This window comes from Xylocopa sonorina, chromosome 9 (genome assembly GCF_050948175.1).
Source record: "Xylocopa sonorina isolate GNS202 chromosome 9, iyXylSono1_principal, whole genome shotgun sequence".
Lineage (NCBI taxonomy): Eukaryota > Metazoa > Arthropoda > Insecta > Hymenoptera > Apidae > Xylocopa > Xylocopa sonorina.
In genome coordinates this window covers 3,244,895-3,260,174 of record NC_135201.1, presented here as the reverse complement: position 1 = coordinate 3,260,174, position 15,280 = coordinate 3,244,895, and the positions used below count along the sequence as shown (strand labels likewise).

Here is a 15,280-nt window from a genome sequence, read left to right as displayed (position 1 = left end):
AAAGGTCCGATGACTAGGTTTTACAATACTCATACTTTATCCGGACCCCGTCTGGGTCCCTTTCCAGCAAGTCGAGTCACTCGACGTGGCTGTCGAACATGTAGACCCTAAGCTCTTAATTCTCCTTTTCCTTTTTCTGTCTACAAACTGCAACTGAATTACTCGCTCGAACAATCGACTCCTCTTCACACTTCGCGATACGGATCTTCTTTCGCGAGGTAAAGGGTCGATCGAAATTTGACGAAAGAATCCAGAGACTCGCGACACTCGATGTCGAACGCAACGTCGATCTCGATCGCCTGATTCTTCCATCGCACCGCGAAAATCATGTTACTCGTCCGTCCACGTTCGACTCGATGGTCCTGTATACGCGTGCACGTCCGCGGCGTTGCCGCGTATCGGTCGGTTCCGTCAGTGGCCGCGGTTTACACGGGTCGACGAGAATTAAACCCCTCCGGACGAAAGATACGCGCCGTTCCGCTATCCATCCCGACGATACTATTTTCGAGCCACGCCGGCGGAATATCGCGGAACCGACGAAAGTCGTTCCGGTATACGGAAACACGTTACCGGGAACCGAGCACGATACGAAATGGAAATTTCTGCGCGACGGACGTAATCGGCGACTAGCGACGTGGCTGCCCATCGCCGGGACTCATTAAACATTCAAATGCGTCGGACGCTCGAGCGGCACTAGTGCTGGTACGCTAACTGTGTCTGGCGTCCATGACGCTTCTCTCACGACTGTTCGCGGCGAGCATCGCCTGACGGATGATCGTCGATTACGAATAGAGAAGGATATACTTAAAGCGAAAGAGAAATAAGAAATAATTAGGAGCTACGTTTCAGGTTACGTCAAGTGGGTGTGCGTTCACTTTTGACGAAGGCGTGCGGATGATCGTCGATTACGAATGGAGAAGAATATACTTAACCCTTTGTGCTCGACGACTTTTCTGGTCGGCGGCGCTGCAACTTGAGACGATTTCGCGCGTAAATGAATTTAGAGAAGAATTAACGTACGAAAGTGTTATATATTGATATGTTATCTGTGTTTACATTTTGAAAAAGGAATTATCGGAGTTCAAGTTCTGTATTATTGCAATGTTTTACAAAACACTTACCAAGGCATTCTGAAGTGCCAGGATCTTGTGGGTCATCGCTGCTACTTCCGGATTCACTGTCTATTACACTAATTTTTTCTATTTCTCACATCGGATACGTCATTACTGTTTACAATTGCTCGAAATTTAAAACGAGTGGTGGAAAATTTCGCGATACGTGTGCTCGTTACGACCGTCGAAACTGTACTAACGCTAGACACATCGTATTCAGGACTACAGTCGTAGAATTTACGTCACAATGTCATTTTCCAACCGAAAACGTAAACAGCCTAAGGGACCACATTCTCGAACCAATACTTCGCATCTATCAATTGGAGATAACGAAATTCAGCATAAATACAGCCGCTCGAGTTGCCACGTGAAACATCGTGACGAGTGAGAGTCGCCATTCGAGCGCAAAGGGTTAAAGCGAAGGAGAAATGAAGAATAACTTGGATCTACGTTTCAGGTTACGCCAAGTGGGTGTGCGTTCACTTTTGACGAAGGCGTACGAATGATCGTCGATTACGAATGGAGAAGAATATACTTAAAGTAAAGGAAAAATAAAGAATAACTAGAAGCTACGTTTCAGGTTACGTCAAGTGGGTGTGCGTTCACTTTTGACGAAGGCGTACGGATGATCGTCGATTACGAATAGAGAAGAATATACTTAAAGTAAAGGAAAAATAAAGAATAACTAGAAGCTACGTTTTAAGTTACGTCAAGTGGGTGTGTATTCACTCCTGACGAAGGCGTCGTTCGCGAGTTGATGAAGACTGTGGTACTTTTGTTAAGCATTTCTTCTGTCTTATCTCTGCTTGTGAAATCCCTTCACTAAATATTTCACCAATAGTTGTGAAGCACCCTGTGTCTTCGCGTGAGGAAAGAAGGGTGGGCAAACGTTGGTGGTCGAAGGAAACGGGAGCTAAGACAGCACCACCGTAATTAAAACGGAACCACCGTCGAAGACCACGATACGACTCGTGTTTCACGTTTTTTGTCATTAGCAATTTCCCAGCAGTTTTATCGTCGCCGTTGGTCGAACTCGTACCTCTGCGTACGTACGAAGGGTCACTGTTTGCATTGTGCTTTACGCTTTTCGCTCCCCATTCTTCTCCAGGCTCCCCCTTTCATTGTAGTCGTCGACGTATACGTAGCCTCGGCTCGTCCACCCACACGCACGGCCATTCGTCTCCAGTGTTCCCTGTATCGCGCAACACGAAGGTTACGCTATTATCGTATCATGGCGAATGGAAGGGTTATGTGTACCGAACCAGCCTTGGCGCCCCTCGGGGAACATCGAGCCGTATGGAACTCGGCTGAAACGACCCGTTCCACCGTGAGCTCTCCATAAATATCAAATGATTGATTTTAATTGCGTCCCGCCGTTATCTTCCGCCTAGCCCAGGCTGCTTTTCTTCCCTACCTGGCGTCCATACGTCCGGATAACGCCCAGGCAGACGCGTTATTTCTCGCGATCGAGAACCCTCGCCCATCGAAACTTTTGATATCCTTTCTCGTTCGACGCAACGAGAAAACTTTCCGCCGGAATCCATCCGGTGGCCACGTTTCTTCTTCCACCGCGACGCGGCGCTATTCTTCAACCCCCCCAGCCAACAGAGTTTTCTAATCGCCAGAAATTTTGCGATCGAAATTCTGATCTGGATCGGACCGTTGTTTGCACGCGCTCGACAACCAATAACTCGACCGCCTCGCTCTCCTCTCTCGACGAGTAAACATTCCATCCTCGCGTTCTCCACGTTTCCCAGGAAATATTGTTATCGTCTTGTATATTCTTTTCCTTCCTTTTAGAGGATCGAATCCCTGGACACGAAGACGCGACAGGGGAACCGTACGCGGACGTGGATAATATTGAGATGTATCGACAGAGACGAGCACGTCTGGTTATAGAGTTACGGATACTGATTATAGAGTTATAATCTAGAAATATCGTCTTGCGGTGTGCACCATCGAATTCTCGAATGGTAGTCGAACGATTCGCAGGGAGCTCGATGGAGGACGCGAGCGAAGCGTTTCAGCTCGTGAATCGCAAACTTTTCCCTTTGTGGGCCCTGTCAATATCTAAGCGTCGCGAACCGTCCTCGAGCGTGGCTCGTCGCGTGTTCGACTCGGCGTGTTTACTTTGACTCTAACAACGCGTCGAGACTCTTCGAAACCCATCGAAACTTTCGAGAGTTCCGAGAGACTTTGAAAATTAATCGAACCTTTAAAGATTCAGGACTTATCGAGACTGCGAGGACTCGTCGAGACTCGACGAATCCCGGACTTATCAGGACCGCCAGGACTCGTCGTGAAACTTCGAACCCTCTAAACAGACGTCGAGGGTACCCAGGAAACGTCCCGACAATTTCAGCGTCGAACAGCGTCGTCGCAGGTCGTCGAGGAGGCGTCGACTCGGTGTGTACTCGTGGGCATCGCAACGCGCGACCGATCGACCGAAATTGTTGCCCAATAGAGAGAGCGTTGGTCGAGCGAGCGGACGGACGTCCGAGAGGTCGTTATCTTATCCTATATAGCGGCTGTCCGGGCAGGTAGGCAGTTAGCTCGTATCTGGTCACGCCACCGGTTAAATTCTCCCCTACGTACTTATCGCGAATTAAAGCGCTCCTTCAAAGGAGGCCGGAGACACGGAAAGGTAAAGGCCGTCCCTGTATTATCGCGTACGGATGAGTTTCACGCGACGGCGCCACCGTCACTCGGCATTAACGTTTCCATTATACGATTACGCCTAACCCTCGCCTGGAAACCGTAGCCAGCCGCGATTTATCAACGCTGCGCGGTATAATTGATGTACCGCGATGACCTTCGCCGGAATTCGCGCCCGTTCTACGGATAGTCTTCCAGTTTACCCAGCCCCGTTGTGTCAGTGGACGATCCACGGATCGAGTTAACGATCGCCAGAGTCTGGTGTACGGTGGACCGTAACAGGCGTAGAGTAACAATAAAATATAGTTGTCTGAGGGTGTCGTACGCGGTCGAGACGTTTGGGATCGAGGCTGCGCTCGAAGGAGCTTAGAATCACCTTGAATGGCACCAGGGGTATCCCGTCGAACCTCGATGGCTATTTATTGGCACGTTTGCCGCGGATGACGCTATTCGGTGGTTTCGCTTGCTTAAACATCCTCGGTTAATTGGCGCTACTTTAGTTAAAACTCCTGGTCGGAAGTGTAGCAGCTGCTTTGGTACGTTTATCGTTTATTATGCGCCGTGAAACTTGGCTCGAGCGAGAAAGTAACCCCTAAGAAGCGAGCGCTTAACCCAAACCGACCCAACCGATGAACACGTGTTCCAATGAATTAGTACCCACTCGTTATTACTCGTGCATTGATTACAGAATGTAATGGGACGATAAATTACAGTTCTATCGTTAAACCCTGCGATCCTGTGCTCGCTCATTCCGAGCACCCCTTGACCTCCGCCGCGGATATCTTCCCGGACCCTCGAACCTCGCGGCGGCGCGCTCGCGGCAGAATTCCTCTCTTCGAACACGCTCGTCCTCGGATGACGCGGCTGATAATAATTAATCGCAAGCCTGGCCACTTTGCCACCCCTTTAAGCGAGTACAATCGAAAACCGGCGATCGAATGGGGACGAGATGGGTTCGTTCTCGATCCGGCTCTCGTCCCCGCTCGAGAGGCGAGCCGAACCGTTACCCGGCCGAAAAAAAGAGCGAAAAAGTAGCTCGCGTCGCGACACGCGTCTAGGCCCCGCGGTAATTAATATTAATGTCGCGCGTTCCAGCGTGCGTTTCAGCTGAGTCAGCCTGCAGAGAGCACACTCTTTTCTCTCTGCCTCCTTCCCCACCCCCGTCGCACCCTTTCTCGCGTCGCGTGGCCGCGAGGTCGAAGGGATCGATGGGAGAAACCGGTCGCAGACGATCGTCCTTCTTTCCATTCCACCCCCGAAGCAAAGGTCCCGTCCTCCATCGCGACGTTGGCGGCGGGAATTCGCCGTTTGCGATTTCAACGCGTGGCTTTTACGCGCCTGACCGCACCGCCGGCACTCGCCGTCGCCCAGCAGGCGTTCGAGGGGAAAATGTGCCTCGATAGCATTACGGCGAGGACCACGAACGTGTATGGCGTGTACACACGTGTACACACGAATGCACACGTACGAGTGGCGGTTCAGTCGTTGGCCCTCCCTTACGTACCTCTCTCGCAGTTCTTTTTTCGTTACCCTCGACCGCGTGCTAAGGGACACGCGCAGGGTGACGCGGTCACGCCATAACCCGGAAGCCAGCCGTTCTATTTTTCTCTCCTTCCCTCAGAGTCAGCTAGAGGGGCCCGTCGAGGCTCGTAAAGACAGAAATCGGGACTCTTATCGTCGGACGAATTTATCGCCACGACCACCACAAGGTTCGCGCACGTACACGCGGCGAAGAGGGTGGAGTGCGCGTACGCACGCGCCCCGCCAAAACGAAAGATACGAGGCTTTATATCGTCCGGCTGGATTGTCCGGCCCGGGGCTAAACCGCGGCACACATTCCGTGCTCGCTACTTATTCCTCGACAAGCAGGAGAACCGCCCCTAACGTGCCACGCGGACGCGTGTGCCTGGACACGCAACCCTGCTCGCACTTTAACACGTTCCCTCGAGGATCCATTATGGGACGTTTCTCTGACGATCGTTATTCTATCGGAGCGATATTCCTTGGCTTGTCACAAGCGACACGCGAGTCGTTCATCGATCCTACCGATTAATTCTGTTATTTGAATTTTTCTCGTGGCGCACGAGGTTTCAACCCTACGTGTTTGAGTGAGATACAAACGAACGATCGCAACCATCGCTGTCTTTGAGCCGCGTCGCGAGGTTTCCCGTCGTCTCTCCGCGTCAACTCGCGTCATTGCGCGCGCGACAACGACCGTGGATAGGACGGCGAGAGGGTGGTACTACGCTTACGCGCGAGATACAGAACCCAGTGAATATCGCGTCTCTCGTTACGGGGCCAATTAATCTCGATTGCCTAGCGAATCGCAAATACAAATCGTTTATTTCTTTCTTTTTCGCGATCCCAACGATGCGAGAGGGAACACGGGTCGCGTCTTGGACCGAGCACTAGAAACGGACAAAGCGTCCCGCATATAGATGCGCGACGCGAGCATCGTGGTGCGCTGTTTAAAAGAAGAGAGGCAGCAGAAGGGGAAAAAAAGCGAAGCAAAAAGGTTGGACGCTCGTTTGGTCCAGCCAACGGGAAATCGTGACGCGCGCGGATCCAAAGCGACGTTGTCCCGTTTCGACGTAATGACAGTGAGGCGCGTCGTTGTTAAACGGGGTACGTATCGAATACGAGAGGAACGCGAGCGAGAAGAACGAGAGAAAGAGAAGAACGAAACGGGAGAAAAATCGTTGCTGATATCGCGTTACCGGAATCTCGATTCGAAGAGGGAGAAGGGGTGCACCCTGGACGTACCATTTTGGGGGTTGTTCAGCTCGACCGTTTCGCGGACACAAATCGGATCCTCGATAATTCCGCGTCCTACGTACCCGATGAGTTCGCTGCGCGGAGTTTGTCGCGCTAATTGTAACTCCTAATGATACAGAATCTCGCTGCGTCGCTGGGGAAGAATCATCCCCTCGAGACGTTAATTCGCGCGAAATTAACCAGGGCCCGTTCCGTAACGAATTCTGGCATCGATCGTCCAGGTACCTAACGAGGAGAGGAACAACGACGATTGGTCCTCTGCTGAGGACAACCACGCGAACCAGCGCGACAACGGGGCGGACGAAAACGAAGGATGATTCCAGCGTGTACTCACTGTGTAGACGGGATCGTTGATGGCCTGGACGCGGGACAGGGATGGAGGACGGCGAGAGGGGTCAGGAGGAGGCGCGCGCGGCGGTACTAGCCGCGCGTTCGCATAGAGAAGGCACCAGCCGCGAGTTTGGCGTAGAACCGACTTGGAGTGGCTATTCAAAGTCGAACCGGCGTGCAATTAATTCCTGAGCGAGGAGAAAGCGAATCGAGGCGGCCGATAGGGCGGCACTTGTGACCCGCGTCACGATCGCTCGGCCAAAAGCCTGAGTAGTCGAGGACCTGGGCTCGCCTGTCTCGAAACGCCGCGGGCACTCTAATTCAATGGACGATTCCGTTACGTACACCGTAAGCGACGTTATTGTCGTGGCCAGGGCCGCCGGATCGGCCGCAACGCCGAAACGAGACGTCAAAATCGGCGATCCCCGCCGCGCGGTTATCGATTCGCCCGTGGACCCGCGATTCAGTCGGAATTTCCATCCGCCGCGGCGAGGGTGAACCCAACCCCTTCGATTAGGTTACGAAGGACAACGACGGGAGAACATCAAAGGAATTCCGGCTGCAAAAAATTGCCGCGGAGGCAGCGACAACGGAATTTAGTGGCGCTGGGGCTCGCTGGGGAATGTTTGTAACGAGAATATAAAAATAATTGGATCATTCCGCGATAAATCGATCGCCTCTCTGCGGAGGAAGGAGCTGCACGCGTACGCGCGCCAGGCTCTGTACATTTTCGGCTCGCAAAATGAAAGTGTTATTGAAATTGTATTTATCGCGTGGCTTTTTTTTTTTATTCATCCAAAAGTGGAACCACTTCTTTGATCGAGTTTGATCCATGGGCTGGATAAAACCGCGCGTACCATACTACGATACCTGTTGCCCGTCTTTCTGCAGTTCCAATGTAGTAGTTCGCGCATTCTTCGTGCGAGTGTTTTGCAAGCGAGCAAAATCGATATTTGTATGTTTAATGGTTCTAAAACTGAATTCGATGGTTCATAAAAATTCATGACTAGTACCAGGAATCAGCGAAAAAAAATGACTCGCACCCTTTCCATTCTTCCGTGAACAACAATATATATATGTACGTATACATATCAATTTGACCAAAATGTCAGACATTCGTTACAAGAGTGATGGATTTGTCGTGGAATGACCCGACAGTAGAAATACCGACCATCGCTAACGCTCTTTCTCTCTCTCTCTCTCTCTCTCTCCCTCTTTCCTCCACTGCACCCAGCTATGGATCCACATTTGAAACGTAACTGATAATTAACGTCCCGCGTTTAAAACGCACCGGTGGCGCGGAGATTTCCGTTTCAGTCAGGCACGCGCGTCTTAACGCGTAACCCGTTGCGCGCCTCTCGTGTGTTTTAAGAGTCCCTCCACGTTTGCGTAATTTGCGCGCGGAACTGACGCGGCTGGCATTTCCAAGTCCATTAAGATCGTAGCCCGTGGTAATTAGGGGGGGGGGGGGGGGGAGGGGGGGGACAATGTGTCTTGGTTCGTGAGTGGCGGATTAAGCGGCATGACCGTGCAAGAGATTAACCGCGGCTAGTGGTTCTTTCTGTAACGGTAACTTATAAGCCGGCCACGTACGCGGACCGGAAGCCACGCGGTAGAAATTACGCTTACGTGAAATAAAACAGAGAGGGGGAGGGTGGGGGGTTGAAAAAGGTGCGCGATATACCCCGTTGGGGGTAAAAAGAATCGTCCCCGTTGAGGCTCGGCCTGAAATCACGTTAGGACGTACGAAAAATTGCATCCCTCCGAGGGAATAATTCAAGCCAAACTCACCTGCGCGTCTCTACACGATCTCGCGTAACGGTGCATTACGGAGGGTATATTTTACGATCCAGAGAAAGACCGGCCCTCGGTGGAATAGCCACGCGTACCGTCACCGTCGTAAAATATCGCGCGAGCTTAATTAAACGCAAACCCCTTTGAACCGACCGCCGAGCTCCGCTCTGCCGGGGCCCTGTGTAGCCGCTGGTTCCACGGCCAGGCCACTCGACCGATCCTCCTGTGCTCGCCTGCGTTACAACGTTACGTCTTCTCTCTACAGAGCTTGCTGGACTGCTCCTTGAGAGGAATTTCGGTGGTAATTGATTTTCGAAACTACAATAAGACGAAATCACAGGGCGCAACGCATGACCACACAATCCTGTTACGTGGCTGCGTGCTGGTCGCATTAATTTAGGGCCCCTCGAGCGTCACGTGATCGCCCCGCGGCCATTATCCCATCGATCGCTGGCTAATAATTCGGAAAAATCCTGTCTGGCCGCGTGTTTGCTAGCTGCACGGCGACGTTGACCTACAAGGGAGGGCCGTGCAAAGGCGATGGAGGAAGAAAGGAGGACGGCCACAAAGGACAAGCACAATGGAGTTTGCGGAGCATTGTTTGAGCATCTAGTACAATCCACTCGCGCCCTTCGTGTCCCCCCACTGTTACGGTGATTCGAACACAGCCAGAACTTGCCGGAGCTTTTCTTCGTCGCGCGCACTGGGTAGTTTCGAGGCTGCTGGAATCGAGTCGGACTCGAACGGGTCGACGCGAAGGTCGACCGCTAGATTTTATCGGCGAAATATCCTTCTGGCCAGTGGAGTGGCGCTCGGAGTGCCGTTTTTTTAATGCTTCCATTGTGTCGCCATCGCAGTGGGTCAAGGGTTTGGTCGAATTCGAGTCGAAAGAGGCCCTCGCAGACCACGAGGACGCTGGCCGCGCTGGCTCGGTCCAGTTTTCGAATTTCACCCAATCCTTGCTCGTTTCTATTTTTTTTCTCCCTTCGTCTCGTCTAACGGAAATTTGTTCCTCCTTTCTGTTCCAGTGGCTGGTCTGAAGCTGCGTCGCATAATCGTCCCGCCGTACACCCTCAGAGGCGAGAGCGCGCTTCTCCAGTGCAGGTAAGAGCGCTCGAACGTGGCGCAATGTCTTTCTCAAAGGGATTCTTGCTCTCCGCGTCTCGTTTTCCCGATCGATCGACGGGGATCGATCGCGGCCAGTGGGTTCCGTCGAAACACGACGCTGACGGCAACATCGTCGACGACACGTAGCGTCACAAAATAGCCAGCGGATCGCGAACGATCTGTAACTTTGACTATTTTTTTTTCCCACGATTCTCGATTCGAATTTCTCGAGATCCTTTGAAATCCTTGCATCAGAGTTACTTCCTGGCTCTGTTGGCGGTCTCATCAGTAATGCAGCCTAGCGGGTTTGCGCATTAAACGCGAGGGTAGCAACGGAGTCTGGTCAGAAAGTTATTGTACGGCAACTGCACGGTGGAGGAGGGTCTCGAGAAAACTGTTCCGTTGTAATCCTCGTTGCGGCGCCGTGTATGTGTTGTAAACGGAAATACCTAACAGCGCTAGCACTGCTTCTTAAGTCCCCAATTTATTAGCCATTGCGAGGCTTCTTGAGTCGTGGAGATGAAAAAAAGGGATCCTCGCTCGCACGAAAACCTTTTCGCCCGGAAACGCGCACCAACGACGCGACCTCCGGCTTATGCGATCCACCGATAACAGCGTTTCTTTTTTCTTTTCCGATTTTTTTGCTGCCTCACTTGAGCACTCTCGCGACAGTCCGCACGGAACACTTTATACCCTCGAGCGAAGAACACGCCTCGCGGTCTTGATCGCAGAACAAACACAGTAGTCACTCCTCGCAATTTAAAAGTGCGCGTAAATGTGTATACGGCTCGCGAATCTCATTTTATTCCCCGCATTAATCCAACTATCCGAGCAAGGTAAATTTAACGCGCGAAATACGCGTTGTACCGATTTAACAACGCGCAGGATTTGCATTTTTAATCCCCTTTAAAATACGATTGGTCCTTTGTACGGATGGGACGGGAGGAAAAAAATATTTTCTATTAAAAACCGAACGCGAATACGTACATTGCACTCCAGTTTCGCCTAAAAAAAAAGGGTTAACGCGATCGATGCTTTGCCTATTCCGAAACTCTGAAACGATCTTCAAAGGAACGATACTCGAACGAAATACACAGATTACGACAAGGTTAGATAGATTTAAACCACTCGAGAGATAAATTAGCCCAACAGCTAGTTCCTCCTTGGCTGGGTATTTTCAAGGACGAGACACGACACGTTCGCCATCAGAGCGCAATGACCGACGCCCTCCGCGTCGCGTAACCTCGCGAACCGGACGTATCCTGGACGTTGATGCGAGCGCGAGATAAATCGATTCGTGGTCATCCGGTGAATAAATCCCCGTTGAACGAGAAACCGGAAACTGGCGGCTGCGCGAGGGTCGCGACCAGCCGTTCCGCGCGAGGACCGCAATGTTGGAGACGCGCGAGGACGAGGTCGAACAATTTTGCCTCTCTTATTTACGGGTGGGGAAACCAGGCGAGAAGAACTCGTAAAGACATCGATAAGATGCCAGCCAATAACGTATCGAGTTTACGCTTAGCGTCCGAGCGGGACGGTAAATAAGATTAAAAATAAGACGAAGGCGAAGAGGATGGATCGGCAATCCCTTGGAGCCAGGAATCTCGATATCTCCTCCCACCCTCTTTCTCTCTCTCTCTCTCTCTCTCTCTCTTTCTCACACTCGTACTCTCTCACTCGCTCAACGTTTTATTTATTTATACTCGCAATATCGTAGACCGCAATCCGAGCGGGAAAGCTTCTTCTTGCCTCAGCCGAGGGTTTCTCGCCTGAAAAAGATGCTCTCCTCGAGGCTCGATCCAGCCTCGCACGATCTTCGACTCCCGCGGGATCCCTTTCGAACTCGTTCCGCGGATCCCCGCGCGAACCTTTCGCGTCTTATCCCGATCGTGCTCGGCTCTCTTTTCACAGATTTCACCAGCGGACAGGAGGAGCGTTCCAACGGACGTCGAAAAGAGCCACCCCCGAAAACGAGAGAGGGGTTGGCTTCCTCCTGCTCTTCGCGCGCTTTCTTCGCCTCTAGGCAGATGCTCGCTTGCCAGCTCGATCGCTGGAGGCTGGCTCGTGTCTACGTCTACGTCGAACCTCGCAACAGACACTACCCAGCCCCTCCTCTCGCCCATTTGGGTTGTCGTCTGCCCGGTAATTGCGCGAGTCCAGTTAGCACGAAATCAAAGTTCCTTCCGGTGGGAAACGAGTGGCCTAGCCGAATCTCGGGACTCTGCAGTCGTTGCTAGCCTCTCCGAGTTCAGAGGGTGGCGGTCGATGGGGGCATTAAGTGAGCCGCGAGTGATACCTTCGACTGGGAAGGATACGATCGATGCGTTTCGTGCATGTGCCAGATGGAGACCTGAATTGGTTCGAAGGACGTAAAACCTCCAAGCATAACGTACCAGGTGCGAGGAACGCGTCGAACGATATTTATACAGGGCGTCTTCTCAACCTGGCGCTGCTCGAAGATTCATACGGTCGTGTGTAACGAGCATCGAGTTATTTTTTCATTACTAAATTTACGGAGAATGTAAAGATTTACTATCTGTCGTTCACTATTGCATTCTTTCATTCTCTATTTAGTTCTAGTGGTCTCATAAATAATGATAAAGTTCGTGGCTTCAGATAAATACTCGAGGATACGTAACACCTTAAAAGGAAACGCGTCGAACGATATTTATGCAAGGTGTCTTTCTCAATCTGACGTTGTTCGAAGATTCATACAGTCGTGTGTAACGAGCATCGAGTTATTTTTTCATTACTAAATTTACGGATAATGTGAAGATTTACTATCTGTCGTCCAACGTCCTCGATGTTGGTTTCTACTATCGTATTCTTTCATTTTTTGTTCGGTTCTAGTGGTCTCATAAATAATGGTAAAGTTCGTAGCTTCAGATTAGCACTCGAGGACACGTAAATAACATCGTAGAAGGAAACGCATCGAATGATACCTATACAGAGTGTCTTTCTCAACCTGGCGTTGCTCGAAGATTCATACAGTCGTGTGTAACGAGCATCGAGTTATTTTTTCATTACTAAATTTACGGAGAATGTGAAGATTTACTATCTGTCGTCCAACTTCCTCAATGTTGGTTTTTACTATCGCATTCTTTCATTCTCTATTTAGTTCTAGTGGTCTCATAAATAATGGTAAAGTTCGTAGCTTCAGATTAACACTCGAGGATACGTAACTAATATCCTAGAACGAAACGCGTCGAACAATATTTATACAAAGTGACTTATCAACCTAGCGCTGTTAGAAGATTCATACAGTAATGTGTAACGAACATCAACTTATTTTTTCATTACTAAATTTACGAAAAATATAAAGACTTACTATCTGTCGTTCAACTTTCTCGATATTGGTATCTATTATCGCATTCTTTCATTCTCTATTCAGTTCTAGTGGCCTCATAAATAACGACAAAGTTCGTTAGCTTCAGGTAAATACTCGAGGATACGTAACTAACATCCTAGAAGGAAACGCGTCGACAGGAATAATATTTTATCCGTCTGGCTACATTTCTGCGAGTCGTGTCATGTATTTGGGAACAGCCTGTACAGCGATTGCGTTGGAAATGGTCGTCCGCGACCTGTTTCCTGGCCAGAAAACGCGTACGCGTGATCGTAATAGGAAAAACGGGGACCATTTACTCAGCGTCCCGCTGACCATCCCGCGAGGGAAGCTCGTGGGATAGGTCAGCAGCGATCCGTGGGATGTTCGATCGCGCGAGCCGAGCACCGGCTATATTAAAGCGTTAAACATTACCCGCCGCTTCCGACGATGATATCTAAGAGATGGAAAGTCGTAATAGTATAGAACCGAAACCGTTTTAAAGTGGAGAGGACCCCGTTCTCTCCACGGGCTTATTACCATGGCGAAGATATGGCCAACTTTCGAATAATAATCGCGAAAAGTTTTAGCGACTTTAATACGCGGTCACGAAAGTACGCGTGGGCTGTACGAGACGCATTACTCCATTATAGCGTGGATAATGTTATACACGTCTACGTATAATGGCGGGCGGCTAACTACTTTTAACATCGCGGACAATAATGCCTGAATAAATGCGACGCGCGGCATTTCGCTCGTTTTCAATGCGCACGGAATAAACAAAATCACCGCGAATTTGCGATAAATTGATCCACGCCCGCGCGACAAACCGCGTATCGTTGTTTAATAAAGCCGATCGATATAAACGCGGGGGCAAGCTTCGAGATGCACTCGCGTTTCAATTTCTATTGCTCATTATACTCGACACACTACTCGACGAGCGTTGAAACGTTTACTTTTTAGTTCCTTTTATTTTTACCTCGATTCTACCAGAATAACTTGAATCACGCTTTTTCCAAGTACTTAGTCGCGCAAATTTTCGAATAAAAATCCTAAACGATCGCGTCGATTCATCGGATGAAACGCAAATTGTGAAGGCAAACGTAGCCAAAATGAATCTCGCATCGGACACCTGGCGATAGCCGCGAGAGCAACGCCAGACGCGCGACCCTAACTCGAGAAATAAAATCAGAACGAACCTTCTCACTCTGTAATCCCGTGAAATCTCTAAAAATGGACGTTCCCTGTTTCTCCTCTTTTAATTTTCTCGGGGACGAATCCGAGCATCTGTACGGGCGCGTAGACGCGGGCGCAAAACCGTAACGCGTCCCCTCCAATGCTATTTCGTGGATCCTTAATTAAGACGTAATGAAATTATGTCGCGGCATCGCGCGTTCTACAATTACGGCCGGTCGGAATATGCATTCTAATTAGTGGCGCGCGAAGCTCGACGACTTTTCACGAAGGAAAATAAGGTCGACCGTTGCTTATCGCTCGCTTTTAGAGGGTACTTGGACAGCGCGAGATACGTATTTAAGAAACACAGCAGAGCCGTCGTCCAGCCTTCGTTTCCGTTTCGAGGGTTACGAGAAGATGTCGCGTCGCGTCGCGCGGGCGGAACGTGTCGTCGACCTCGACCACGAGATCGCGCGATTATATCCACTCGAGACAGCTCGCCACGGCGCTAAATTGGCCGTCGATCGCGGGGAACCGATCGATTGAATCAACGTCCTGATCCTATCCGCACCAGCCAGCCACCTGTCGAGCTAAATCCCGAGATTAATTCGCAGGACACGAAGCCGAGGACGTAAGATAGCAGCTGCCTCGATTTTCCACCCCCTTCGACGTTCATTCTCGCGCGATCGGACCCTCCACGCTTCGTCGCTGGCCCTGTCGATTTTTCTAGTGAATTTTGCTGCGAATACCGAAAACGGAGCACGGTATACGACGATTCGAGCGTGTGTTACGGGATTACAAAGTTGAGAAGCGAAATTCGCCAGTTAGAACGCAGCGTATCTCTCTCTCTCTCTCTCTATCTCGCACACACACACACACACACACACACACACACACTCTGTTTCTCCGTACGCACTCCCCATGGCACGTACCCTCGAATTGACTATCGTGCTTTGAAACTCAATTACCCGGAAAACGAACGGCGACCTGGTGTAACGCGACTGCG

General features: G+C 50.6%; 1 protein-coding gene across 2 annotated transcripts in view; it reads left to right on the top strand.

The window, feature by feature from the left end:
• Positions 1-15,280, top strand: part of LOC143427396 (cell adhesion molecule 2-like) — a 52,634-nt gene that overhangs the window by 14,206 nt on the left and 23,148 nt on the right. For both annotated transcript variants that reach the window (XM_076901490.1, XM_076901491.1), the window contains exon 3: positions 9,695-9,770. In XM_076901490.1, the coding sequence (XP_076757605.1) occupies positions 9,695-9,770 (76 nt within the window). The remainder of the gene's footprint in view (positions 1-9,694; positions 9,771-15,280) is intronic.